At 46.4% G+C, this 27,154-nt stretch overlaps 1 protein-coding gene across 1 annotated transcript; it reads right to left on the minus strand.

The window, feature by feature from the left end:
- Positions 1 to 1,503: 1,503 nt before the first annotated feature.
- Positions 1,504 to 22,814, minus strand: LOC308588255 (somatomedin-B and thrombospondin type-1 domain-containing protein-like). The gene is made up of 5 exons (XM_081196697.1): positions 22,141 to 22,814; positions 19,172 to 19,366; positions 16,104 to 16,182; positions 11,492 to 11,668; positions 1,504 to 5,070 (listed from the first exon to the last, which is right to left on the minus strand). The coding sequence occupies exons 1-5, from the start codon at positions 22,364 to 22,366 to the stop codon at positions 4,953 to 4,955; spliced, it is 795 nt and encodes a 264-aa protein (XP_081052823.1). The 5' UTR covers positions 22,367 to 22,814; the 3' UTR covers positions 1,504 to 4,952.
- Positions 22,815 to 27,154: the final 4,340 nt, after the last annotated feature.

Genomic DNA, 27,154 nt, shown 5'->3' on the forward strand with positions numbered 1-27,154 from the left:
CAGGATTTAAACCCTGTTTTTCCAATAGCATTAGGTTTACATGTTTTTTACTAAAAAAAACCAACCCAAAACACTATTGTATATAGGGCATATTGCAGGAATAGATGGGGATAAAAGTGTCTTGTGTTGTATGTCTGCTTTAACTTGTAGGCAAAAATGTGTCCCATTTCAAACATCTGTGTCCCCCACATTTTAAAATCAATTTACTTTCCCACTTATACTCCTTTTTAAAAACAAACAAACAGAATTTACTTTTATAATGGTCTTACTGCTTATATTAAAGCAAAGCGTGGATGCTGCCCTCTTGTGGACAAGATAAATTCGGTGGATTTCACTGCAATACCAATTCTGTAGATTACAAGGCCTCCTTTTTTGAACTCGCAGTATTTGTGGAGAAATTCAATGAGAAGTAGTTGCACACATGAATTGTCTAGGGTGATCCCAGCCACAGACTCTTGGCTGGACAGGAATGGATCTGTCAATTTTGGTTCTCTCAGTTTCTTTTTTTTTTTTCAAACCTTCGCCACCATTTCCACAGCAATTTGTAGATTTTTTAAAAATTCTCATAAAAAACTGCCTGCATTTTAGAGTGAATTTTTCCTCACTTACACATCTTTGTATGCCATGTTCCATAACAAAATGCATTTTGTATGTGATTTTGTCCAATATGTGCACTTTATATACAATTTTCTCTGGCGTACAAAAACATACACATACATTCCGTGTCTGGAGCACTTCACTGTAAAATTTGGAGAAGTGCCAGTTTCAAAAGATGGTTGCATTTCTGATCACATATTGTTTTGAAAAGTATGAATTTGGTAGGTTTGCATTTAAGTGTGAATGGAATCAAACACTTCCATCCCTCCTCCTGCCTTCATAAAACTGGTGCCTCCAGTTGCTTCTTCCCATCAACAACTCTCCCTGTTCTTGCAGAGAGCTGCCAGCAATTTGAATTAAGCCAAATGTCATGGAGGAGGCTAGATGACTGCCCATCTAGGAGCTACTGAAATGAGGACACACTTTCAAACACCAACTCCCCATTCCAACATAGTACAGGACTGTACCGCATGTCTACTTTAACATTTGAAAAGGCTTAGACTGGAGACGTGATTTCCCCCCCCCCACACACACACACACAAAAACACACACAAAAATATAACATTCGCATTTTGCATGAAAACACCCCAAAGTTTCCTTTAAAATGTTCTCTGGTTGAATATGAGACCATAAAGCATCGTGACTGTTCCAATGGCAGATGATTCCTTTAATTGGACTCCAGATCCCATCATCCCCAGCCAGCATGGACAGTGGTCAGGGATGATGGAAGTTGTGGTCCTCCAGGTGTTTCCTCATCTCTTGGTCTAGATGGCCATGTTGAAATCCCCACCCAGTTCCTCCCCACCACCACCACTTTTTCAGAGGAAAACATGAGAATAGCCAAGTCCAATGCTATAAATGCAACCATTCCCCTTACCAGGAAGAAAAAAAGCCAGCAATAGGTAGAACTTTCCATAAATATTAGTTTTAATGGGCTCTTTCAAAACACAAAGCCTGCAAATGAAGGGGGAAAAAACTTCCAGTGTTTCCAGGTCCAAATTATTTCAGAATAAGGTTTGACATGGCACAGGTGCACAGAAGATTTTTTTTTTCTATTGAACAGTGCAATACTATGTCTACCCAGTCAGTATAACCAGATGCCTTCATCTGCCCCGCTGCAACAAAACATGTCTCTCCCCTATTAGTCTCTACAGCCACAGCAGGTGCAGCAACCTTCCAACAGTTTGACTTCACCCCCAAAGGCACTCTCTTCCACTGTCTCCCAAGACAGACAGATGCCAACCTAGAGGTGAGCCCTATTGAGTTCAAAAAGTCTTTCCTGAAGGTGTGTGTGTTAGTTTAAAGCTTGGGAGCAAGTCCGACTGAACTGAGTAAACATGCACAACAGTGTGTGCCCTTTGTAAGTGTGAGTACAGCTAGAGATGGCAGAGGAGATCCATGAGTACAATCACTTCCTGTTTGTTTTAAGAAGTTAATAGCAACTTCTAAGGAAGTTGTGGCATCTGGAACTGTGGCAGTCAGAAGGAGAATGATCTCCCCACCACCAATTTCCTAAATTACAATTCGGGGTGGCGGTGGCAATATTTATTCAGGAAAATGAGGAGGAGCACCAGCACCATGGTACTAATCCAATTCTAGGGCTCCAAATTTTGTTTTTTTTTCTTTTCTTCTTAAACAATAGGTATTTGTAACCCCAGATCTCAATAGACATGTCTAGATTGACACAGTGCAAGGCACTTCACAAGTCGGCCAGAGACAGCCAAGTTCTTAACCTCCCCAACTTCCACCAGTGAATGAAAGGTCAAGTGTATCTAAGCTTCACAAGGATGTTTTGAATGGTTTGTGAGGCTCAATCAATCAATGGGACCTAGCCCAAGCCTATATTCCATTTCCTTGTTCCTCAAATAATCTGGGAGGGTGCTCCACAGTTGCAAAAAGAGTACATAGGGACATCAGGCCAAAATTCATGTTAGGCAGGAGATCTGTGGCAGAATTCCTCCCCCCCAATCAATAAATCAATAAATCAATGTATGTTGTTTGTCTTTTCAGTTTAAAGCAAGTGCCCAAAGCCAAATTTTACTGGAGTTGCAGTAATTAAGAGTGTGGATGTTCAAAACTCCCCCATCCTTGTAAACAGCTTAGAAACTATTGTAGTTAAGTGGTATATACTGTAAATTGTTTAAATAAAAACAAGTGAAAAATAAATCTACCAACAACCCTTTATGGGGGGAGGAATACATATCATGGAACACCTGAAGAATGTATAATTTGGCCCAAAGGCTAAAGCTTCTTTGAGAACTCATTTTATCTACCAATTTAAGGATAATGTACAGCTACATCCCCTGTAATTAATTAATTAATTAATTGCAGACAAGGGGATGCAGAAATTATCCTGCTACTTACTGCTAGTTCAAGGAAAAGGAAGAAGCTACCCATAAAACTGAAGCCCTGCTCTCATGGAAATCTTACTCAACCACCTGCTCTAACCTTGCAAGATTTCACCAGATATTCTAAGCATATGTTGGCAGCGGCCATGGGCACTAGAAACTTGCATTTAAAATATAAAACTGTGGGTGAAGGGTACAACATCTGCTTTGCATGCTGAAGGCCCCAGGTTAATAATAATAATAATAATAATAATAATAATAATAATAATAATAATAATAATAATAATAATTTTATTGTTTAAACCCTGCCCATCTGGTTGGGTTTCCTCAGCCACTCTGGGCTGCTTCCAGCAAAAGATAAGAAATAATAAAATGTAAGACATTAAAAACTTCCCTGAACAGGACTGCCTTCAGATGTTTTCTAAAAGTTGTGTAATTCTTTATCTCTTTGACATCTGAAGGGAGGGCGTTCTACAGGGCGGGTGCCACTGCCGAGAAGGCCCTCTGCCTGGTTCCCTGTAACCTTACTTCTCACAGGGAGGGAACCGCCAGAAGGCCCTCGGCGCTGGACCTCAGCGTCCAGGCAGAATGATGGGGGTGGAGACACTCCTTCAGGTATACTGGTCCGAGGCTGTTGAGGGCTTTAAGGTCAGCACCAACACTTTGAATTGTCCTTGGAAACGTACTGGGAGCCAGTGAAGATCCTTTAGGATTGGTGTTATATAATAATTATTATTATTATTAGTTATTGAATTTATATACTGCCCTATAGTCCCAGAGCAGTTCACAGAAGAAAAGCAAAATATAAAACCACAAAATACATAATCAAAGTAAAAACAACAACCCAATAACCGCACTGCCCCCCCCCAAAAAAACCACATTTTAAAAGGGCACAGGATGTCAATCAAATCAACCAAAGGCCTGGTTAAATGGTCTCAGCGACTACTCCCAACCACCAATCTAGCTGCCGCATTTTGGATTAGTTCAATTCCCAGCATGTCCAGGTTGGGCTGCCAGTCAGTGCACACAATTCTGAGATAGATAGGCAAATGGGCAGTTTCCTATGTTCCTGAGAGTCCCCAATACACATAGGAAGCAGAGTTCTCTGCTCAGTATCACACATTCAACCCTTTCCTCCTACACATGCAGAATCTACCCAGCTCTGAGCAAGGTGCTCCACTTTCAGGCCTGAGTTTCAGGGGCTTGTAAAAACCTGAGTCAAAGGAGTGGTAGACATTACAAGCCCCTAAGTTCTCCTCTGGCTTGGATGTTATCCACACAGCAGAATTCCCAGCTTATAGCCTGGCCAATACTTTCCCAAAGGCCAATGGGTTTTTTCTACTCCCTGTGATCATAATGGGCTTGGGTTGAGCATAGTTTTAACTACGGAAAGGCAACATACCAATAAAACGATGCTGGAGAACAGGGGAAGAAGAACGATGGAGAGGATCAGATTTCCTCTTACAGTGCCTCATTTGTTCTGGAGCATCACTGCAGCAAACCCAGACAGTGTAGAAGGGGATGGAGGTTTAGGGGGCTGACCAAGTGACATGACATTATCTCCAAATCAAAAAAAACTGATGACTCAGCACATTTCAGAATCAACCCGAGTTTGGGATGAGCTCACTCATCTCCCAGGCATCTGGTTGGCCACTGTGAGAACAGAAGGCTGGACAAGATGGGTCTATGGTCCAATCCGAGGGTTCTCCCTAGGTTTTGATCTCTACTACTCACTTGTCAGCATGGTCTTGTTGGCCTGCCAGCCTCAAACCTTACTCTCCCAGGTCTATCCTGCACAGATTACCTGCTTCTTTAACATGCCAATAACTTCAGCTTGAGTCTCAAGGAGAATGTCCTGTGTCACCAAGTGACAGTTCCTTAAAGCAGCAAGCACCCTTGATCTTAGAATATATCTGTTGGCATCGCAACTGTGGCTGTTTCACAGCTGAATTCAGGAGAACCAAGGAGGAGGTGCAGACTCAAGGCAGAGGGACAACTACTTGAAAGTCAGATGAACAAGAAGCTGTGGACAGAAGGGCAGGAGCAAGTGTGCAGCTGGCGAACTCGCTTCCAGGTCCCTCTGCATCTTGGGTTTCCTACGGCCTGCCAGTGTAGTAGCTGGTTCCTGGAATAGAAAAAGCAGGACCAAGCGTTGATACAGTGCATTCAACTTCCTCCAAAAGCAGCATCAAAAACACACAAACACAAGTCATGCAGCTTCAGGTGACCACATAAAAAAAGAGTTGAATTTATCTTGGCTTTTGCTTGTACTTCAAAAGCATTTCTCAATCCACACTCACAGACTAAAGGCCCTTGAGAATGGCAGGGACACCTGGTAATTCTGAATCACCGAAAACACAGCAAACACCTTCCGGATGCTGGAGGTTCAAACAGAGATAACTGTGCAGTGCTGAAGTGCAATGAAGTGCATTGTACACTTGAGCTTCAATCTCTCAACCTGCAGGTCCGAAGTGGTTTTTATCACTTAGGTGTTGCTTGAAAGGGACACCGTGCAATTTCCTAAATTTGTCACAAGTAGCAGGCATCGCTCAGTGTTGGTGTATAGGCTTGTGGGCATTATATCCCATGTTCTCTATCCAAAGCATTTTCAGATAAAAAGCATCTCAGGTAGCAAGACCAGAAATGCCCTCAGAGCAAACATTACTGGGAGAGATGAACCAATGGGGGCTCCAGAGGCACAGATGCAAACAACTGCATGTTTATTTTGCATGGGAGAGTAAGTTTCGTATCAGCACCTTTAGATCCTAATGTATCCTCAATTCCTGAATATCCAGTACCAGAGCCATGCAATAAGGTAGTGGAGCTCTGCTTTTTTCACAAAGCACAGGCACCCAGAAAGGCGCCAAAGTACAGACAACTGTAATTTTCTTTCGTTTTCTGAATGTGTTTCCCCACCCCCTCATTAACTGAAGAGTGGTTGGTGAGGGAAGAACCGAAGGAGAAATTTTCAGTACAGCACTAAATGCACTAACTTAGGTCCATTACTTTTATTATTATTTTTAATGGGTTTGCTTTACTGAGTATTTTCTTTATGCTGCCTTTTTAAATCATTCTGTATTTTAACAATTATGCGTGGTCAGTTTTTATATTCTGAATTAAGTAGTATATAAATTAATAAATAATAACCAAAATAAATAAATACTCATCTCTTAAGATTATTGGGACGGGGCTGTGCGGTTACGTCTCAAACCCCTGCACCCACACTTCCAAAATCTCCCCCTTTCCTCCATTTTTGAGGCAGATTTCTTTTTTTGAAACTAGACCTCCACCCACTAGTAAATGGTCAAAGAAAAGAAATGGGTGGAATCAGGGCAGAATTAAGTGTCGGGAAGTCCTACACACGAGTAAGAATCCGGCAGAGACACATGCCCGACTGGCATGTACTCTCCTTCCTGGTCGGTCGTTCAGGAGATTCAAAAGCTTCCTCCAGCCCGAACATCACAGCGACTGATACCATGAGGCATCAGCACACTTCAGCATCAGCAGAGTATAGGCAGTTAGCGTACAGACTCAGTAGCACACCTTTTGGCTATACTACATTTATTTACATATACACACTCGGAGCATCACAACTCAGCTCCTTCCTTTTCAGCATCAGACAGCAAAGAGAAACAACAAAAGGACAAAAATCCTACATCACGGAAACACAGTAATAGAAACATCCTGCCTCCGTCACTTCCCACAACACGGAATGAAAACATACACCGTCATGTGATAAAAACAATCCCATGACTGCAACACAGTGGAAAGAATCCTAACATTATGTAGGGTGTGGACAAGTAGAACAAGGTCTGCTTATGCACAACTCAGCTTAATCCTGCCCACAGCTTTACAACAGACATTGTGAAGGCCAATTTGAAGTGGCTACCACTGAGCAATCATGTTTAATCACTTGCATATTTGACTTTGCTGACGGACAGATTATACTACCGTACTTGCCCCTCCATGTAAACAAGGTTATACTTGGAAAAGCAGTCCTTACATGCTTCCCCATCTGCATGTACATAAATGTCCATAACAAAACCACATTCCACAGTGAACACATCTTACTGCAAACTATAAGGAACAGCTAATCCTTGCCGGCTTGCAGGAAGCACTGGTTTTTCCAGCAATTCCCAGTGCATGCTCTCTGCAAATGTCAACTGTACTTACTCAGGTCTGAACTTTCCAGTATCATTTCTTAAATGCTATATAAAAAATAAATCAATCACTACATCATTTTAAAGGCTGGTCGTTTTAGGCTTTAATGTACTTGTTGGAGGAAGGTGCAGCCACCAAGATTATAGCACCGTGTAAGGTATCTGCAGCTCTCAGAATCTACTTTTTAACTGACTTGGGTACTGTATGGGTTCATAATGGCATAACTTTGAACTATCTCCAGTTATACCAAGACAGAATATTCTGTCACTGCACAGAAACTGCTTTTAGGCAAAAATCCCAACCACACACCATTTCCGCTTTAATTTTTCCAAATGACACATTCCATAGACACTGAGCACCTTAAGGGGGCTTTTCTTGGGTGGGTGGGTGGGTGTGGGTAGGTATCCCTTGGGGTTCTTTTTGTTTGTTTTTAAAATGTATGTTTGCAAAACTCAAAGTTCCACCAAACATGCCAGTTTATCTCGCACTTGTTTCTCAGTGGGCCCATTTTGGCTCCAAGCCCATTGGCCCTCAACATCCAAGTTTTCTGTTAGATGGCCATATTACCCCTTCATTGTACCCTTGGAAATGATGAATAGTCTCCCGGCTGCAGGCTCACTTTCCCACTCATTCTAGAGGCTTCTCCCCAGCTGCTCTCCATTCTCAAATGATTGAGACTGGCAGATCATCGTGCCATCACGTCCCCCAGCTGATTTGGCCAGCCCTTCACAGCCTATTTCTGAAAGAAAGAAGGAGGGGAGGAATATCGATGCACCGACCCAGTTGCACGAGACGTGACCTTGCGAGACATTCCAAACGTGGCTCAGCTAATTCAACAAAATGCTTTGAACCGTAAACACGCGAGCCTGAAATTGGATCAATCCATTAAGCCAGCTTCATAACGGGTGAAGCACTTCCTAGGAGATTTAGAAAGAGGTGTCATTCTCAGCCCAACTACTCTTTTCTTACTTTCAAAGCAGAAATTAGTTCACGATGGGGTCATCCTCACTAGCTGTGGTCTCTGATGCTTTCCCCACCAAGGAAAACCACTTTTTAGCACTCTATCCAAGCAAACAGCAATTCAGGTATTCTCTGGATTGACGTTTGCTCTGATTCAACACTGAAGAGCAGGTTTTCCCTAGAAAAGGAAGGAAAACCACTCTGACCTGTACCTGGAAAGCATGAGTCAAGTGGAAGTGGGGACGAGCCCCAAGTCTTAAAAGAGGGGGGGGGGAATGAACCAAGATTTGCTTGTTCTGCAGGGAAAGATAACTTGCCTAAGAAAGTGATGGAAATGCTTTTCAGTTTTAATGAGCAAGGCAGGAAGGGGGGGCACCATGCACAATAGGAGGACACAGCTGAAAGTGGAAGTGGCAACAAACACAAAGCAATTAAAAGGAACAAGGCAATTCTGAAAGCTGGGACCACTCATCAGCGTGTGGATGGTTCAAGGGGCTGAAAAAATCACATTGGTTAAAAGGATTCAGGTTTTCATTGCCGAAACGTAATGTCTGGGCTGGATCGGGTGTGGTCACGCCTCCCTCCCTGCTCCCAAAGATTGAATTATCAAAGCTCAATACATGTTAAGGATCCTTTCCATTACCGATTCCTATTCATTTGGCCCTCTCCTCACTGTGGCATGCGAGTGCTGGGACAAAGTTTGAGAACCAAACATTTTCCCCCAGCAGTTATTTGCTCTTAGCTTCAGAGCAGCCCTGATGGACTGGACCAAAGGTCCATCTATAACACAACTACCCTTCCCCCCCCCCACTGCATCCCGTTTCCCACAGGGGCCTCTGGGGATGCCAAAAGCAGGGCGCGCCTTGCTCTTCCTTCATGGCAGCTGGAATTCAGTGGCATTTTCTCTCTGAACCTGGAAATTCCACGTGAGCCCTTCTGTGAGCAGAAAAGGCAGCCCGTCTGGATCAGAGCGAAGGCCTGTCTAGTCCAGCATTCTGTTCTCACAGTGGCCAAACAGATACCCATGGCAAACCTGACATGCACCAGGTCTCTCTGACTCACAGTCTCCAGCTATGGCTTCATCTGGTTTGCCTGCGATGACTGTTTCAGGACAGGGATAGGCTACTCACTGTAAGCCTACATGTTGGTACCACTGAGGCGAGATTACTGCACTATGCTCTATGTGGGTCTGCCTTCAAGCCTGGCCCAGAAGCTCTACCTGATGCAGAATGTGGCAGCCAGACTGCTGTTAAAACATCTGCACTGGCCACGTTCAAGGTCTTTGCATTAATTGATTTGTCTTTATTCCTGTATGTCACTGAATTGTATAAGGTAAAGGTAAAGGGACCCCTGACCATTAGGTCCAGTCGTGGCCAACTCTGGGGTTGCAGCGCTCATCTCGCTTTATTGGCCGAGGGAGCCGGCGTACAGCTTCCGGGTCATGTGGCCAGCATGATTAAGCCATTTCTGGCGAACCAGAGAGGCGCACAGAAACGCCATTTACCTTCCCGCCTATTTATCTACTTGCACTTTGACGTGCTTTCGAACTGCTAGGTTGGCAGGAGCTGGGACCGAGCAACGGGAGCTCACCCGGTCACAAGGATTCGAACCGCCGACCTTCTGATCGGCAAGTCCTAGGCTCTGTGGTTTAACCCACAGCAATACTCACGTCCCTTCACTGAATTGTATGCTCCTGATCAAATAAACAAAAAGATAAGATTTTAAAAAGTAGTTTTTGTATAAATAAATATTGCTTCTGACACCAGAAGTAATATAACCATTGTGACAAACAGCCTAATCCCCCATGGGCGCATGGTTCGGGAGCGGCCGTCTGCAGATTAGAGCCTTCAGTACTCATGGAGGCTTCCAGGAAAGGCAGAACCCTGGTTTTCCAGAATTCGACATCAGGCAAGTAACCTATACGGGTCAAACAGGCCCTCTGCTGCAGACATTTGCTCTCCAATTCATGGAGGAAGTGGGGGCTGAGCTAACACACTCATTCCTACTCTCTCCCCCTTGTGCCTCCATTGACTGAGTTCATAAGATGAATGCCTGAAGAGGACTAGAGTCATCCCATATACTAAATAGCAAACTCAGTACTCCTCTTACGTTTTTACTGCATTTTATGGCCCCTCCAGACAGCTACAGTGGCTGTTATTGCTGCCTTATCAAAATAACGGCAGTTTTATACTGAAGACTTCAGGGAAGCGCGGGGAGAATACCTAGCAGTGCTTTTCTTGCTCAATACCGCTGATAAAATGCTACCTGGATGAACATGCTGTTCCATACAAACTTATTTGTTGTTTAAAATGTTCTTGAATGAGCACTGTCAAAACAACAGCCAGGGCAGATTTAGCTTCCATGTTCCTATGCATTAAGAATGGATCGAATTGAGCCAGCTTGCTTTCGGCGGTCAGGACAGACCAACAACGCAATCCTATAAGTGCCTACTCAGAAGTAACTCCCATTGGGTTCAATAGGGCTTACTCCCAGGTAAGTGGGTATAGCCGATTGCAGCCAGATTCACGCATGCATGTTCTGGAGGATCACAACATCAAGTTGCATGCGCATAGCTGGAGTCATTCATATCACACATATTTTGAAGGATGTACATTCATATTTTGAGGTCAATTTAAGGCACTGGCGCTTACTTTTAAAGACCTAAAGGGCAGCAGAGGCTGGTCCATTGGGGCAAATGGGATGCTGCCCCACCAGTCTCAATCTGCCCTCTGCTAGCCCACACCTGCATATCTTCTTTTCTACAGCCAGTGTGTGTAAAAAGTAACTCATTGTACAAAGGAAAATTCACATTCATTGCCTAGTCCGCTTCTGCCTCTTGCCCCACCCATCACCCATCACTCCTGTGAATCTGGGCCCATAACCTGTTGTTGGGATACTGCCAGGGAGTCAGAGGCATCATCAGGCAGGCCTCCATCATCGTCTCCGGACGATCTCCAGGCTCCCATTGGAACAGCATCAGTCAATTAGCGACACGAGCCTCAGACACATTCCAGGACTCATGCACGCCCTTTTCGCAGAGTTTTCACAACAGAAGATTCACCCAGAAGAGCATATTTACAGCTTTATTCAACGTTTGTCAGAACAAAGGAAAAACATGACTACTTGAGTCCATGTCGTGGAAAACAGCAAGAAGCAAAAGCTATATACAAAACGGAAACTCCCTGTGAGCAGGAGGTACGCAGGCTTGTGACACACAACAGCCTGTTCCCTTTTTAAGGAGGAACAGAAATATCCTAGCAGTGACCCACCCCTGAAAGTTGCCCAGAAGCAAACGCAGCTCCCCAGAACTGAAAAAGTCACCCCACCCCTGTGCTAGGCAGTACAGAAGTTTAGAAGACGGGGTTGCAATTGTCCCAACAACAAAGCATTTCCAACTGAGCAAAAGCAGAACAATCAACTCTTACTTTTTGGCTCCGCTGCCATCCCCTGAGCAGTGCAGGTTCCTGGAATCCAAAGCTGGGTGCTGGCACTCAACACACACCAGATGTCCTTCGCTGAGATATTTCATCCAATGAGTGTAAGAGCTGTTCCCATGCAGACATCCTTCTGTGATGGCCATGAGCTGAAATTCGACACAGTACCTGCCAAGGGAAGAGAGGGGAATAGGGTTGCATGCCACTCCAATCTCCAAACTGTGCAAGATTCCAGGGGTTCCAAATGCTCACCCCGGGTCTGTGTAAGGCTTACTTACAAAAATAAATATGTGCATCGCATGTCAGGGGAGGTGCAGTACCTCTGGTGTCATACTATAAATATTTACTGGGCCAAATTCATTTCAACAAAGTCTTCAGGTGGGTTGTTTTACTCAAGACATATTGTTAAAGCTATGGTTTTCCCAGTAGTGGGAAGTGAAATGTATGGAAGTGAAAGCTGGTCCATAAAGAAGGCGGATCGCTGAAGAATTGATGCTTTTTAATTATGGTGCTGGAGGAGACTCTTGAGAGTCCCATGGACTGCAAGAAGATCAAACCTATCCATTCTGAAGGAAATCAGCCCTGAGTGCTCACTGGAAGGACAGATCCTGAAGCTGAGGCTCCAATACTTTGGCCACCTCATGAGAAGACTCCCTGGAAAAGACCCTGATGCTGGAAAAGATTGAGGGCACAAGGAGAAGGGGACGACAGAGGACGAGATGGTTGGACAGTGTTCTCAAAGCTACCAACATGAGTTTGACCAAACTGTGGGAGGCAGTGGAAGACAGGAGTGCCAGGCGTGCTCTGGTCCATGGGGTCACGAAGAGTCGGACACGACTAAATGACAACAAATGCCTACTAAAAGTAATGAATAGAATCATAGAATCATAGAATCATAGAGTTGGAAGAGACCACAAGGGCCATCGAGTCCAACCCCCTGCCAAGCAGGAAACACCATCAGAGCACTCCTGACATATGGTTGTCAAGCCTCTGCTTAAAGACCTCCAAAAAAGGAGACTCCACCACACTCCTTGGCAGCAAATTCCACTGTCGAACAGCCCTTACTGTCAGGAAGTTCTTCCTAATGTTTAGGTGGAATCTTCTTTCTTGTAGTTTGGATCCATTGCTCCGTGTCCGCTTCTCTGGAGCAGCAGAAAACAACCTTTCTCCCTCCTCTATGTGACATCCTTTTATATATTTGAACATGGCTATCATATCACCCCTTAACCTCCTCTTCTCCAGGCTAAACATGCCCAGCTCCCTTAGCCGTTCCTCATAAGGCATCGTTTCCAGGCCTTTGACCATTTTGGTTGCCCTCCTCTGGACACGTTCCAGTTTGTCAGTGTCCTTCTTGAATTGTGGTGCCCAGAACTGGACACAGTACTCCAGGTGAGGTCTGACCAGAGCAGAATACAGTGGCACTATTACTTCCCTTGATCTAGATGCTATACTCCTATTGATGCAGCCCAGAATTGCATTGGCTTTTTTAGCTGCCGCGTCACACTGTTGGCTCATGTCAAGTCTGTGGTCAACCAAGACTCCTAGATCCTTTTCACATGTACTGCTCTCAAGCCAGGTGTCACCCATCTTGTATTTGTGCCTCTCATTTTTTTTGCCCAAGTGCAATACTTTACATTTCTCCCTGTTAAAGTTCATCTTGTTTGTTTTGGCCCAGTTCTCTAATCTGTCAAGGTCGTTTTGAAGTGTGATCCTGTCCTCTGGGGTGTTAGCCACCCCTCCCAGTTTGGTGTCATCTGCAAATTTGATCAGGATGCCCTTGAGTCCATCATCCAAGTCGTTGATAAAGATGTTGAATAAGACCGGGCCCAAGACAGAACCCTGTGGCACCCCACTAGTCACTCTTCTCCAGGATGAAGAGGAACCATTGATGAGAACCCTTTGGGTTCGGTCAGTCAGCCAGTTACAAATCCACTGAGTGGTAGCATAGTCAAGACCACATTTTACCAGCTTCTTTACAAGAATATCATGGGGCACCTTGTCAAATGCCTTGCTGAAATCAAGGTAGGCTACATCCACTGTGTTCCCTTCATCTACCAGGCTTGTAATTCTGTCAAAAAACGAGATCAGGTTAGTCTGACATGACTTATTTTTCAGAAATCCATGCTGACTATTGGTGATCACAGCATTCCTTTCTAGGTGCTCACAGACTGTTTGCTTAATGATCTGCTCCAGAATCTTCCCTGGTATTGATGTCAGACTGACTGGGCGGTAATTATTTGGGTCCTCTCTTTTCCCCTTTTTGAAAATAGGGACAACATTTGCCCTCCTCCAGTCTGCCGGGACTTCGCCTGTTCTCCAGGAATTCTCAAAGATGACTGCCAGTGGTTCTGAGATCACATCTGCCAGTTCTTTTAATACTCTTGGATGCAGTTCATCTGGCCCTGGAGACTTGAATACATCTAAACTAGCCAAGTATTCTTATACTATCTCCTTAGTTATTCTGGGCTGTGTTTCCTTTGCTGAATCATTTGCTCCAAATTCTTCAGGTTGGGCAATGTTTTCTTTATCGGAGAAGACTGAGGCAAAGAAGGCATTGAGGAGTTCAGCCCTTTCTGTGTCCCCTGTTTGCATTTCACCATCTTCTCCTCGGAGTGACCCCACTGTTTCTTTGTTCTTCCTTTTGCTACGAACATACCCATAAAAGCCTTTTTTGTTGCTTTTAACCTCTCTAGCAAGCCTGAGTTCATTCTGTGCTTTAGCTTTTCTGACTTTGTGTCTACACGTGCTGGCTATTTGTTTGAATTCCTCTTTGGTGGTTTCCCCCCTTTTCCATTTTTTGTACACATCCTTTTTTAATCTTAACTCAGTTAAAAGTTCTTTAGATAGCCACCCTGGCTTCTTTAAGCACCTTCCATGTTTCCGTCTCATTGGTATTGCCTGACGTTGTGCTTTTACTATCTCCCTCTTAACAAACTCCCAGCCATCATGAACTCCCTTTCCTTTTAGTATTACTGTCCATGGGATCTCACCCAGCACTTCCCTAAGTTTTATGAAGTCGGCTTTCTTAAAGTCAAGAAATTGAGTCCTAGTATGCTTGGCTGCTCCTTTCCGCTGTATAGTAAACTTCAGAAGAGCATGATCACTCGCGCCTAATGATCCTTCCACTTCTACCCCACTAGGGGTAGAATAGGACTAAGTTCCAGTGGGTATACTCAAGATTAAAACTGAGCTAAATACCACCCTTCAACTCTATATCCATTATTTGCAGGAGGCTTTTTGAAATTTATTTGGCCAACCTGTATACAGCCATCTCTTCACTTACACAGGGATTACATTTCTGGGTACCACTCATAAACGTGAAATCACATATGGTGGAAAACACCATCTATAAAGCCTGTAAACGACCAAAACCTCTGCCAAAAATTCACAAAAACCCACCAAACTCCACCACAACCGCTCCCTCCAAACCTCCTTTCTCCAACGCCCAACTCTTCACAGGCCTCAAAGATTGGTGCAAAGGTTCATGGGATTGCTAGCTCCTTTCCTGCTCTTTTGGGACCATTTTGCCCTTTTTTGAAATTTTAATCAATTTACAGTGGTGCCTCGCAAGACGAAATTAATTCGTTCCGCGAGTTTTTTCGTCTTGCGATTTTTTCGTCTTGCGAAGCACGGTGTCGGAATAGTTTTGGAAAAGCTTCAAAAATCACCAAAGTCTTCAAAAACCTCAAAAAAGGCTACCACACCGCGTGCTATGAGTTGCTCCTCGAAGTCAAGTCGCAACTGTATTAACGGTTTTAGGAAAAAGGAAACAAACTTGCAAGACGTTTCCGTCTTGCGAAGCAAGCCCATAGGGAAAATCGTCTTGCGAAGCAACTCAAAAAACCAAAAACCCTTTCGTCTTGTGAGTTTTCCATCTTGCGAGGCACCACTGTATTTAAATACTTCCTAGGGATGCGCATGTTAAGTTGTGGGTGAACATATCAGACGACACAGCGATTCTTCAAACAGCTCTTGTTTATTCACAGAACAGAACTGAACAGAACTGAAGGGTTCAGCCAGCCTGCTTATATAGAGCTCCACTACAACGCAACAGTAACCACTTTCTGTAACTATCCAATCACTGAACGTCACTTTCAATCCCTTATTTGCATATGTGGACCTGAGTGAAAACTATCTACAGTATCCCCCTGCTGGCCCAGGGTGAGAACTTCAGTACATAACAGCGCATATACGTGGTTGCACATGAGTCCATCGTGCGTATTTTTCACTCCTCCTTTAAGCGGCTGTAGCTCAGAACCAGCTGAATTGTTAACGTTTTTAATAAGGCCGCCGAGGAAGACTTTGTCAAAATGTGTTTGGCCTATTAAGGATTTACAGCGGTGTATTTACAGGGATCATGACAGCACCATATAAATGAAAAGTGCAGGTTAAAGCACTGTTCTGTGTATAAGCAGGAGGCTGGGGGAACATGTGTGCTGGAGGTTGGCTTTGCATCAGGGAAATGGGCCAAAGGCTGTACCAGTATGTCTTCCAGGCCTGTGAATCTAGACTTGTGTCATTTCATTATATGAGCTCCAGGCCATAGTGTGACCCACAGGAGGACAGCAATGCTGTAGAGTCCTCGAGCAGCTCATTAACTTACCCGGCTCTTTCATTCTCAATGGACACAGCTCGCTTTCTCCTCGCTTTCCCATAGCCTCCAGTGGTTATTAATGCTGGGACTGCTCACATCAAAGGGAAAAAGGAAAACACAGCAGACATGATAAGTGACAACGGTGCCCCGAGTCCGCCTGCATCTGCAGAACAATAACAACTGGGACATTTGCGGTCTTTAATGCCGTGTCATTTTCCCTCTGGCAGGAAATCAGAGAGAGAGAGTTCTCTCCCACATTCTCAGACCGCTGGTGATTATTCATCATTCCGCTGGGCAGAAATGGGTACCCTCCGCCCACAAAATCCCCCCTTGTTGTCCGTACAAACAGGCCTGCTAATTATCATCCCAGAAACTATGCTGGAGGGAGCAAGCTATTTTAATAATATCCCAATTTAGAAATATACCACTTAAGCTCTTCTCCAGCCTACAGATTTTATTTTGGTCTCAGAAACACTGGCTTTGTTTTGTTTTTTTCAAAGCAAACAAAAAAAATAAAAAGACAGAAGAAAAATAATAACTAGTCTAAACAAGTACACCAGAAAAAGGCCAGTTGTTTAGTTAAAGGGTGGGCAGAAGCTAGAGATCGCAGATCTCTGGTTGATTTCCAGTAGCACAGCAAAGATTTTTGACACCCAGTTGTTTTGACAATATCTGCAATAAAATGAGTTGTTCCACCTAAATTAGGCTGCTGAAAAGAAGAGATCCAACTAGGACCCTGCTTTTGTGAGAAAGGGCTATGGACTCAGTTCAGTTCCTGTGCTGAAGACAATTTCCTAGGCTCAGAATGTGCTCAGAGTCACCCTGTTCTTGAATTCTAACTGTGCGACTTGTTGCCCCTGCCTCTGGTTAATAGCTCTTGGGGGTCTAGTAAAACAGGAGAATATGAGATGAGCCTTTCTGGATCAAGCCAAAGGTCCATTTAGTCCAGCATCCTGTTCTTGCAGTGACCAACCAGATAACTATGGGATGCCTACAAGCTGGATGTGAGAGCACAATAGCACTCTCCCCCCTCCCCACACACACACACTTTGATTCTCAGCATCTGGTATTCAGAGACACACTGCATCCGACGCAGGATCCAATAAGCCTGTATTCTGCCCACCACTGCTTTAAAATTCTGGATAGTGTTGTTCACACATTGCACTGAACACGGGTGCAGGCGGTCTCTACAAGCACACAAGTCTTAGTGTGAAAGTGTTGCACTTGCTCATTCGTACAGCTCAACTATTGTGTGCACAAGCACGGAGACTATATATTCACTAAATATTAACATGTGTATTACGGCACATGTGGGACGCGGGTGGCGCTGTGGTCTAAACCACAGAGCCTAGGGCTTGCTGATCAGAAGGTTGCCGGTTTGAATCCCCACAGTGGGGTGAGCTCCTGTTGTTCGGTCCCAGCTCCTGCCCACCTAGCAGTTTGAATGCACGTCAAAGTTCAAGTAGATAAATAGGTACCGCTCCGGCAGGAAGGTAAACAGTGTTTCTGTGCACTGCTCTGGTTCACTAGAAGCGGCTTAGTCATGCTGGCCAGAAGCTGTCTGCGGACAAACGCTGGCTCCCTCGGCCTATAGAGCGAGATGAGCGCAACAACCCCCGAGTCGTCCACAACTGGACCTAATAGTCAGGGGTATCTTTACCTATTACGGTACAAATGTATAGCTCAACTATTCGTGGACAAAGTTTGTATGAATGTAATGTGTGAATGTTACCGTTGTCTCTCACGTGCAGATTTAATTAAATCAATATACCAACAGCACAACCCTAACTCCCTCTACTCAGAAATGAGTCCACCTGAATTTAGTGGGGCTTTCTCCCAGGTAACTTGGGTTAGAATCCCGGTCTTAAACTCACAGGCTTATCAGCTGTGATTTCTCTAAGCAGGTGACAGCCATAATTTGAATGGAGCCCAGCCCCAACATATCCTCTTGTACAAGCACAGTTTTCAGGGAAGTGGCCATGTTAGTCTGTTGCAGCAAAAGCAACACCGAGTCTTGTGGCACCTCAAGGGATATGGGTGGCATTCAACTCTTCTGCTCATGGAAGGCAACCTTCCGTGGAACTAGGAGGGAGGCCAAGCCCAAGAAAGGACAAGCCCTACCTAGAGTGCACTGTGGTAATCCAGCCTCAAGGTTACGTATGCATGGACTACAGTGATCAGACTTCTTTGGCTGCTCTGCAACAAAGGCACTCAGAACACCTTGACCAATCCTTACACTAGATGTCACTTTGCACCATCCCATTTTACTCTGGATGAACTAGAAGAGGGACATGTGCAACTGCTCTCCAAGCACAAACGAGCATCTAAAGCTGTTTTGTGTGTGGTGCTGGGCCGAATCATCTCCTTTTTGCCACTCTGTGTCAGGGATTAAGCATGGGGCATTATAGACTGCAGCACTTTCTTTCTTGCATCTGGGGTAGCTCAGAGCATGAGACTCTTAATCTCAAGGTTGAGCCCCATGCTGGGCCAAAGATTCCTGCACTGCTGGGTGTGGATCCAGATTACTCTTGTGGTCCCTTTCCAACTTCTACAGTTCTGTGATTCTGTGTAGCTACCACACCGGCAGAGCAGCGGAAGAAACCCAGCCAAATATGGGATACCCCTGCTAAGCGAGAGGCACTTGACATGAGTCAATAACTTTCTTCAGCTTAGAACAAAACAAAAGCCAGTGTGGTGTAGTGGTTAAGAGCGGTGGACTCGTAGTCTGGTGAACCAGGTTTGCGTCTCCGCTCCTCCACATGCAGCTGCTGGGTGACCTTGGGCTAGTCACACTTCTCTGAAGTCTCTCAGCCCCACTCACCTCTCAGAGTGTTTGTTGTGGAGGAGGAAGGGAAAGGAGATGGTTAGCTGCTTTGAGCCTCCTTAGGGTAGTGATAAAGCGGGATATCAAATCCAAACTCTTCAAAAGTAACCAGAAGAAAGGCTCTAAAAAGACTTTTTTTGGGGGGGGAGCGGGTACAATGTAATTTTGAATGCATCCAGAAGAAGGCCTTGGAAACCTTTTTTCTGCCAAGAATCTGTTTCCCCCCACTCCACCCATGCCCTGCTCCACTTACTGAAGGGCTGCTTGCACTCTGTTCCTTGCCGAGTCCAATACTCAAAACAGCCAGCCTTGTCCTCGAGAGGAGGGCAGGCTTCGCCGCCATTTCTCGGCTCCCGGATGATGCGCCTCCTCCTCACACGGTACGCTGCCTTGCAAGTCTCCGCACAGCTGCTCCATTCGCTCCACTCAGAGACCACGCAGGAGACCACTGAGGAAAGGAGGAGGAGGAAGAGGACAAAACTCGCAATTGTTATCTATTCCACGCATTTCCAGGCTGGCATTCTTCTCAAATAAGCAAGTCTGATCCATTCCTGCCAAGCAGGAGTACCAGCATTTAGGTGTCCCAACTTAGCCCACATTCACAATATGAATTTGAAGCAATCACGATACCACTTTGAACTGCCAAGTTTTCTACTTACAGGGTCATGTGTCTGTTTACATAGGGAATTACTTTTTTTAAAAAAAATGTGGTTCCCCAACAGCAGGATGAAGTGAGGCAGCTCATTTTACCAGCTCAGCATTCTTCCACTTCATTCCACTGCACTTGGGAGAACCAGCCAGCCTGAGCTTCGTAACCATGCAGGAATATAAAACGATTTGCAAAGCAGTTTTCAATCCAAGTATATGTGTGGATTCAGACATCTTCCAGCCCTCTCAGTCGCCAAAGCAAAGATGACTACGGTGAGAAGAACGGCTCTCCAGTTTCTGGCTTTTGCCGCAAACACCCCACCCGGGTGTCACCAAGTCACCTCACCTACAGTGGTGCCCCGCAAGACAAATGCCTCCCAAGACGAAAAACCCGCTAGACGAAAGGGTTTTCCGTTTTTCGATGCGCTTCGCAAGACGAATTTCCCTATGGGCTTGCTTCGCAAGACGAAAACATCTTGCGAGTCTTGCGATTTTTTTTCGCTTCCCCCCCCCTTTTTCTAAGCCGCTAAGCCGCTAAGCCTTTAATAGCCGCTAAACCGCTAAACGCGCTAATCCGCTAATAGGGTTGCTTCGCAAGACGAAAAAACCGCTAGACGAAGAGACTCGCGGAACGGATTATTTTTGTCTTGCGAGGCACCACTGTATCTGCAAACTACCACATGCAGAGCTGGCCAAGAGTGACACTTGCAAAGGACAATATTGTGCCATTTCTTCAAAATGCCACAAGATGGCACCAGTTGAGAATACAGTGGTACCTCGGGTTAAGTACTTAATTTGTTCCGGAGTTCCGTTCTTAACCTGAAACTGTTCTTAACCTGAAGCACCACTTTAGCTAATGGGGCCTCCTGCTGCCACCGCGCCACCGAAGCACAATTTCTGTTCTTATCCTGAAGCAAAGTTCTTAACCTGAAGCACTATTTCTGGGTTAGCGGAGTCTATAACCTGAAGCGTATGTAACCTGAGGTACCACTGTATGGATTGATGAGGCATAAAAGAAAGGGACTTACGCTTCAGTAGTTCTAATAAAGGCTAATTAAGCAACCTGCATTTTGTGGAGAGGGATAATTCTGTTTTGCTTGAATTTTCTTTTACATATGTTCCCTTTTGAAAAAGGACCCCATCTTTTCATTTCCCTAATAGAAAATACCAATGTTTGTCTCCTGGAAGGTTTTACTAAGAGTTATGGGAAGTAAAGATTATTATAGGGATGGGATGGGTTGCATGTGGGGGTGGGGGGACTGCACAAGCAGAATTCTGCACTAAGTAAAATATCCAATATGCTGAAAACCTCAGCTTTTGAAAAGTCAAGATTTAGGAAATTCCTATTTGCCAATATTTGGGTTCTGTTGTACTAGGGAACAGGAAGAAGATGTTGACATGCTCAGTGTGTGTGTGTGTTTGTGTGTGTGTGTGTGTGTGTGTGTGTGTGTGTGTGTGTGTGTTTAAAGTAGTATTAAGAGAAGAACCATTGCAGTTACTCCAGGCCATTACAAATGCCTTGAGTTGTGCCATATGCTCCAAACTCTACAAATAATTGTGCACACAGGGCTTCAGTGTTAGCTCTTTTTGATGCCTTGCAACAGCAGGATGAAACAGCACAATTTGCATAGCGTATGCTTTTGCACAGAATGTTATTGATCTTTTTAATAAAGAAAAAGTTCTGAATGCAACTCTCCCTATTTATGACAATACACATGTCAACAGCACTCAGATGTCCTCATCTCTGAAGAGCAGCCTCCAAGAACATTGAGATTCATTGGTATCTGATTTCCAACACAAGAAAGCCGTAAGCCGCTATCGCTTCCCCCAAGTTGCAATCCTAACTTTAAAAGGAAACACTTTTATTCAGGTGTTAGCCCCCTGCTGAACTCCAGAGTACTTATCTCCAAGTAAAACATGTTTAAGCTGCCTTGGGAGTAAATCCTGTGCAAATCAGTGGGATTTAGTTTCTAAATAACATAGGTAGGAATAGATTGTCAATACTGTAATTTTCCACCTGGGCTCAGTAACCTCCATCTCCCTCTGGTACTCTTAAATTCAGGGATGAAGAACCTCAAGCCCTGCAGAAGTTTTTGAATGTCCATCAGCCCTAACCCTAACAAGATGAGGCGGACAAGAGTCAGAGCACAACTGCATTTGGAAGGTCACAGGTTTCTCATCCGGACAATAAGCCAAAAAGTGTATTCACAGAAGGGCTGTAGTCCATTTGAATTGGCTACACCAGAGTCATTTTTCCACCTTTGAGTTTCAATCGCAGTTCCCCTTCTGGGTGGGATCCGGCACTCTGAAAAAAGGTGCTGCTCTTTCTAAGCAGGTCATAGAATTGTAGCGTTGGAAGGGTTCCCCAGGGGTCATCTAGTCCAGCCCCCTTGCAGGTGCTGAATTTGACATCACTGGAAGCGGGAGTCTGTGGCCTTCCAGCTCCCATCAGCCCCAGCCACCAAACCCCACGGTGAGAGATGAGGGGAATCCAAGAAAAGAAAACACCCACAGGTCCCCCATCCCTAGCCCTACCTGAGCTGGACCATCCCCCCTCCCCTACTCCTTACCCACCTGGGCACACCTGCCGGTAGTCCTGGCAGCAGTCCAAGGTGTAAGGGCACGCCTGGTCGCAGTAGCAGGGCCCGTGGGACCCGTCCGCCCTCCAGCCGGTGCTCACGCACGCCATGCTCCGGCCCGCGCAGCAGCGCCCCAGCGCCGCGCAGCCGCCCTCCGCCTCCGGCGCGGCCAGGAGCAGCAGCAGCCCCGCGCGCAGCGTCCAGCAGGGGCGCGCCCGCATGATCCTGCCCGCGAGGTTCAAGTCGAAAGGGCGACGCCGCTGGACCTGCGCAGCGCCGAGCACCAGCTACTCTCGGCCGAAAACTAGGCGCTCGATCCGGGACTGAGACCAGAGCGGATCTGGTGGAATTCAATAATGGGAATTAATAGGAGGAAAGTGGGCGGGGGCAAGTCCACGCGGACTGCCTAGATGTCGGGTGCGGCGGGGGATGCTGCGCGGAGCCCACGCGCAAAGTGCTCCGGTGCGCAAGTTGGGCAGCGCTTGCCTGGAGAAGAGCTGTTGCCGCCGCCGCCCAGCTGAACATCCGCCCTGCGCGTGAAAGTTTCCGAAAGCGGATCTGGAAAGGGAGCAGCCCAGGGCGACCTTTAGCCAGAGCGCCAACCTGCGCTCGCCCCACCCCAAGGCGGCGGGCGCTCCGCTCCCTGTCCGCGCTGACCTTCCCCCCTTCGGCGGGGATTAGAAGGCGCTCAGGCGGCGTTTAAAGGAGCAGGACGCTCTGGGGAGCTGGCGACCCTTAGTGCGGAGCGGCGGGCAGCGCGATGACACCCCCCCTTCTTTAGCAGGGGGGCCAACTTGAATAAAATATTGGGGGGGGGTAGGTAAGCCCCGCCCTCCATAATCGATCACAAGACGCTGCGCACGATGGCAATGCCCATCAACTGAGGGGGAGGACTGGCCCCCTCAAATATTTCATTGCCTGCTGTTCTCAAAGCAAGGGAGCCCCCCCCCCCAGCCTTACAGTGTGGGAGAAACTGCTTGCTCGCCCTACCTGGGCACCAGGATCTGGGTTGCTTTCAGTCAATGGCATTTGGTGGTGTCGTTCATGGGTTAAAATTAATTAGCTGTGGGCTGGAATTACTTTTTTTGGGGGGTCCAAATTTCATTTCTCCATGAATAGCCATAGGTGAACCAGCATTAATACTATTTGCCAGCTACAATGCGTGTGGGAATGCTGCTGCTTGCCTACCTTACAAGGTCGTTGTGTGTATTTCTGGAATCGTTTGTCTGAAGCGTTTTGAGCACTTTAGGGAAAGCATTGCATAGCTGCTGAGGCTGCAATCCTGCGGTACATGCAGATGGAAGTAACTGTCCTACAGTCCTGAGAAAACACACACAGGACTGGGCTGCATATATTACTGTATCTCTTCCCTTCCTTCTGCATAGTTTTTATGTCCACACAGATGACAGCACACCAGGCTCGTGAAAACTAGTTGAACCAGAACAAATGTCAGCCGGGTTTTCTGCCGATTGACATTCGCCCTGATTCAGCAGTAAACAGCAGGGGGGGTTTTCCGGGGACAGTGGTGGGACAAAAGAAAATTCTCTTAGAAATCTAGAAATCATGTGACAAACAGAAGTGTGGATGAGCCCTAAAACTTGCAAACGTTAGTAAAGCAGAGGCAGTAGCAGTACCTAATTTTTATTTACTTACCGTATTTTTTGCTCTATAAGACTCACTTTTTCTCTCCTAAAAAGTAAGGGGAAATGTGTGTGTGTCTTACGGAGCGAATGCAGGCTGTGCAGCTATCCCAGAAGCCAGAACAGCAAGAGGGATTGCTGCTTTCACTGCACAACGATCCCTCTTGCTGTTCTAGCTTCTGAGATTCATAGTATTTTTTCTTCTTCTTGTTTTCCTCCTCCGAAAACTAGGTGCATCTTGTGGTCTGTTATAGAGCGAAAAATACGGTAATTTGATGGTGCCTCACAGGTCCTAACCAAGACCAGGGCTGTGCACACAGACCAGTGCAAGTAAATAAATAGGTACTGCTGCGTCGGGAAGGTAAACGGCGTTTCCATGCGCTCTGGTTTCTGTCACAGTGTTCCGTTGCGCCAGAAGCAGTTCAGTCATGCTGGCCACATGACTTGGAAAGCTGTCTGTGGACAAACGCCAGCCCCCTCAGCCTGAAAAGTAAAATGAGCGCCGCAACCCCATAGTCACCTTTGACTGGTCTTAACCATCCAGGGGTCCTTTCCTATTTACCTTTTACCTATACATGATGTTAGCCACAATTCATCTCATCTTCTTTTGTTTATTTCATGTAAGAGCTATTTCATGTGGTTTATGTGCTTTTCCCCAAATGGAGAAAAAGAACGACTTAGCTGCCTTTTAAGCTGGCATTGTGTTCACTGCCTATGTTAGGATTCTCAGTCTTCCAGGGAACATAGTGAGAGCTCTGTTTGCCAAGAGGGAATAAGATCAAGCATACAGCAGTGGCCTTGACTCAAGGAAACCGTGCCTGTTTGCCGAGACCACACCAAGCACACATGGGGTACTTTATCTGCTCCTTCGGCATACAATCTTCACTGCCAGCCGCTTGGGAGTTTCCTTTTCTGCCTTAATTAAGCAAGCTGTACAGCGGTGGAACTGCCAGTGACCCAGTTCCCAGAGGCTCTCCCCAGTGGCGTAGCGTGGGTTGTCAGCACCCGGGGCAAGGCAAGTAATTTGCGCCCCCTAACCCGTGGATTTGCGCCCCCTAACCCGTGGATTTGCGCCCCCTAACCCTAACCCCCAGATGTTGCGCCCGGTGCGGCTGGCCCCCCCTGCACCCCCCACGCTACGCCACTGGCTCTCCCTCTGTCCTCTTTTGTTAAACGGGTGGGCAGGAAGATCCTGGCAGCTGGGGATTGATGGACACAAAGGAGCACTTATTCTCACTTTCCACTGCCCGCTGGAATCTGGGGTTGTTAATTGTCCCTGCTGGCCAGCAACATCAGGCTTTGTCTCTCTGCACTACAGGCCAAGCCCTCCTGCTCACAGAAGTAGAGGCATCCTTATATAACACATTTAGAACTGGGCAACGTTTGCCACCGCCAGCGGGCACGCTGGAAACATCACCAGGAAAAACAAACAAACAAACCCTGCAATCAATCTTCATATTTAATCGCATGCAATAAAAACTTCAATAATAATAATGTTTCACACATCTCTCTGCCTTCTCTTTTCTGAATAGCTTTCCTAGAATGGGCAGGGAAGCTATCACCAACAAGCTAAGTTGCTGGGGAAGCTAATAGTCTGAGTTTGGGGGAAGCAGCAAGGAAACCTTCACCCCAGAGACAGAATAAAGGACTATCACAGCTTTCCCCTGATTTAAGGGAGCTGTCGCTGTCTTTGTCACATCATCAACCATTACACCAATCCCCATTCTCTAAAATCTATGTTTGAAATTAACATCTTGGGCTAGACCAGTGTTTCCCAACCACTGTTCCGCGGCACACTAGTGTGCCGCGAGATGTTGCCTGGTGTGCCGCGAGATGTTGCCTGGAGGGAGGCGGGCAAGTCGGGCGGCGAGAGGCGGGACGGCGGCGAGGAGAGGCCGCCCAGCGCGGGGCTCTCGCCGTCTGGCTGCCTGGCTGCCTGCGAGCTCGGCAGGCAGCGCCTCCGTCCGCAGCGCCTGCCTCGCGGCTCTCATTCCCTGCCAAAGCTCACCCAGCCAAGCTGCGCTCTCCTTCCTGCCTCGCTTTGCTGCCTCCTCCCCCCCACCCCCAAAGCTTGGAGGTTCCCCGGCAAGGGGGAGGGGAAAAAATTGAAACTTACACTTTCGTGCGTCCCTCCCGGCGTGACGCTGCGCGCTGACGTCACGGGGCTGTAATGGTGGTGTGCCTCGAGATTTTTTTCATCAAACAAGTGTGCCTTTGCCCAAAAAAGGTTGGGAAACACTGGGCTAGACTCTTAGGCACACTTATGTCAGATGTTAACCCCCCTGTGTCCAGTTGGAGCTGACTCCTGTGTTTAGGATTGCAGCCTTAATAAATGTGTCTGAGTTTGTTCATATGCATGCCACTCACCTCACACTGTCTTTTTCTCTTTCCCTCTCCTACATCTCTGTTATCATCCCTACTGTTTTTAAAATGTGCACACCATAAGTCAGGAACCTAACTTTTTTTTTTTTTTTTTTTTTTTTTGCTTATGTTATGCTGTAGAATAGAGCACCATGTACCTTGATGGCAAAATGAATGAATGTTTTGAACATCAAACTTTGTTCCATTTACATTCATGCCATGCAACACACCCAACCATAGCTGTCAACCTTCCCTTATTTGGTGGGAAACTCCCTTATCCCAGCGCCATGTCCTGCTGCTGTCCCTTATTGATGATGTCCTTTAAATTTCCCGGGTTTCATACTCGCCCGACTCAGGAGGGAAGCAGCGGCTCGGGGTCCTCCGCCGTGAGAGAGAGCGTGCGCAGGCACCGTCGTCCTGGCGCAAGGAGTTCCATCGGCCCTTCCCCGCCTGAGAGAGGGGGGGAGGGAGGGAGACTCTCGCCCATGCCGCCCGCGAGCCCGGAGGTGGCAGCAGTGGTGGCAGCTGAAGAGGCGGCCTGAGGGAGGAGGAAGAGGAGGGGATGGGGAGGGATGCAGAAGGGTGGTGCTTCAGTGGCCGCCACGGCGCCACAACCGCCTCATGCTGGATTGACAGCATCTGTCAATCCTACCAATGTATGTAACTCTTTACAATAGCCAAATCCCTTATTTTGGCTGCTGGTCCCTTATTTTCAAATCTGTAAGTTGACAGCTATGCACACATGCAACCCAACACACATGTAAAGCACATTACCCCCCCCCCAGAATCCTGGGAAGTGTAGTTTCCCCTGCACAGAACTACAATTCCCAGCACCCTTAACAAGCTACAGCTCCCGGACTCTGAGGGAGGCCATGTGCTTTAAATTTGTGTTGGGAGTGCTTTAAATCTGTGGTGTGAATCTGCCTGCAAAACATTTCTCTTCTTATCCAGCAACTTTTGATTCTGCTTATAGCACCTGCCCTTCAGAGGTGGCTGACATATTCTTTG

The sequence above is a fragment of the Podarcis bocagei genome (genome assembly GCF_964188305.1).
Source record: "Podarcis bocagei genome assembly, chromosome: 5".
NCBI classification, from domain to species: domain Eukaryota; kingdom Metazoa; phylum Chordata; class Lepidosauria; order Squamata; family Lacertidae; genus Podarcis; species Podarcis bocagei.

What these genes read in the sequence shown, in the direction of transcription:
- LOC308588255 (XM_081196697.1), bottom strand. Translation starts at nt 22,366, where the DNA reads ATGCGGGCGCGCCCCTGCTGGACGCTGCGCGCGGGGCTGCTGCTGCTC. An exon ending in AGAGTGCAAGCAGCCCTTCA is followed by an intron (nt 16,183 to 19,171) that starts GTAAGTGGAGCA and finishes TGATGTGAGCAG; the next exon opens with TCCCAGCATTAATAACCACT. An exon ending in ATTGAGAATGAAAGAGCCGG is followed by an intron (nt 11,669 to 16,103) that starts GTAAGTTAATGA and finishes TTCCCTTGGCAG; the next exon opens with GTACTGTGTCGAATTTCAGC.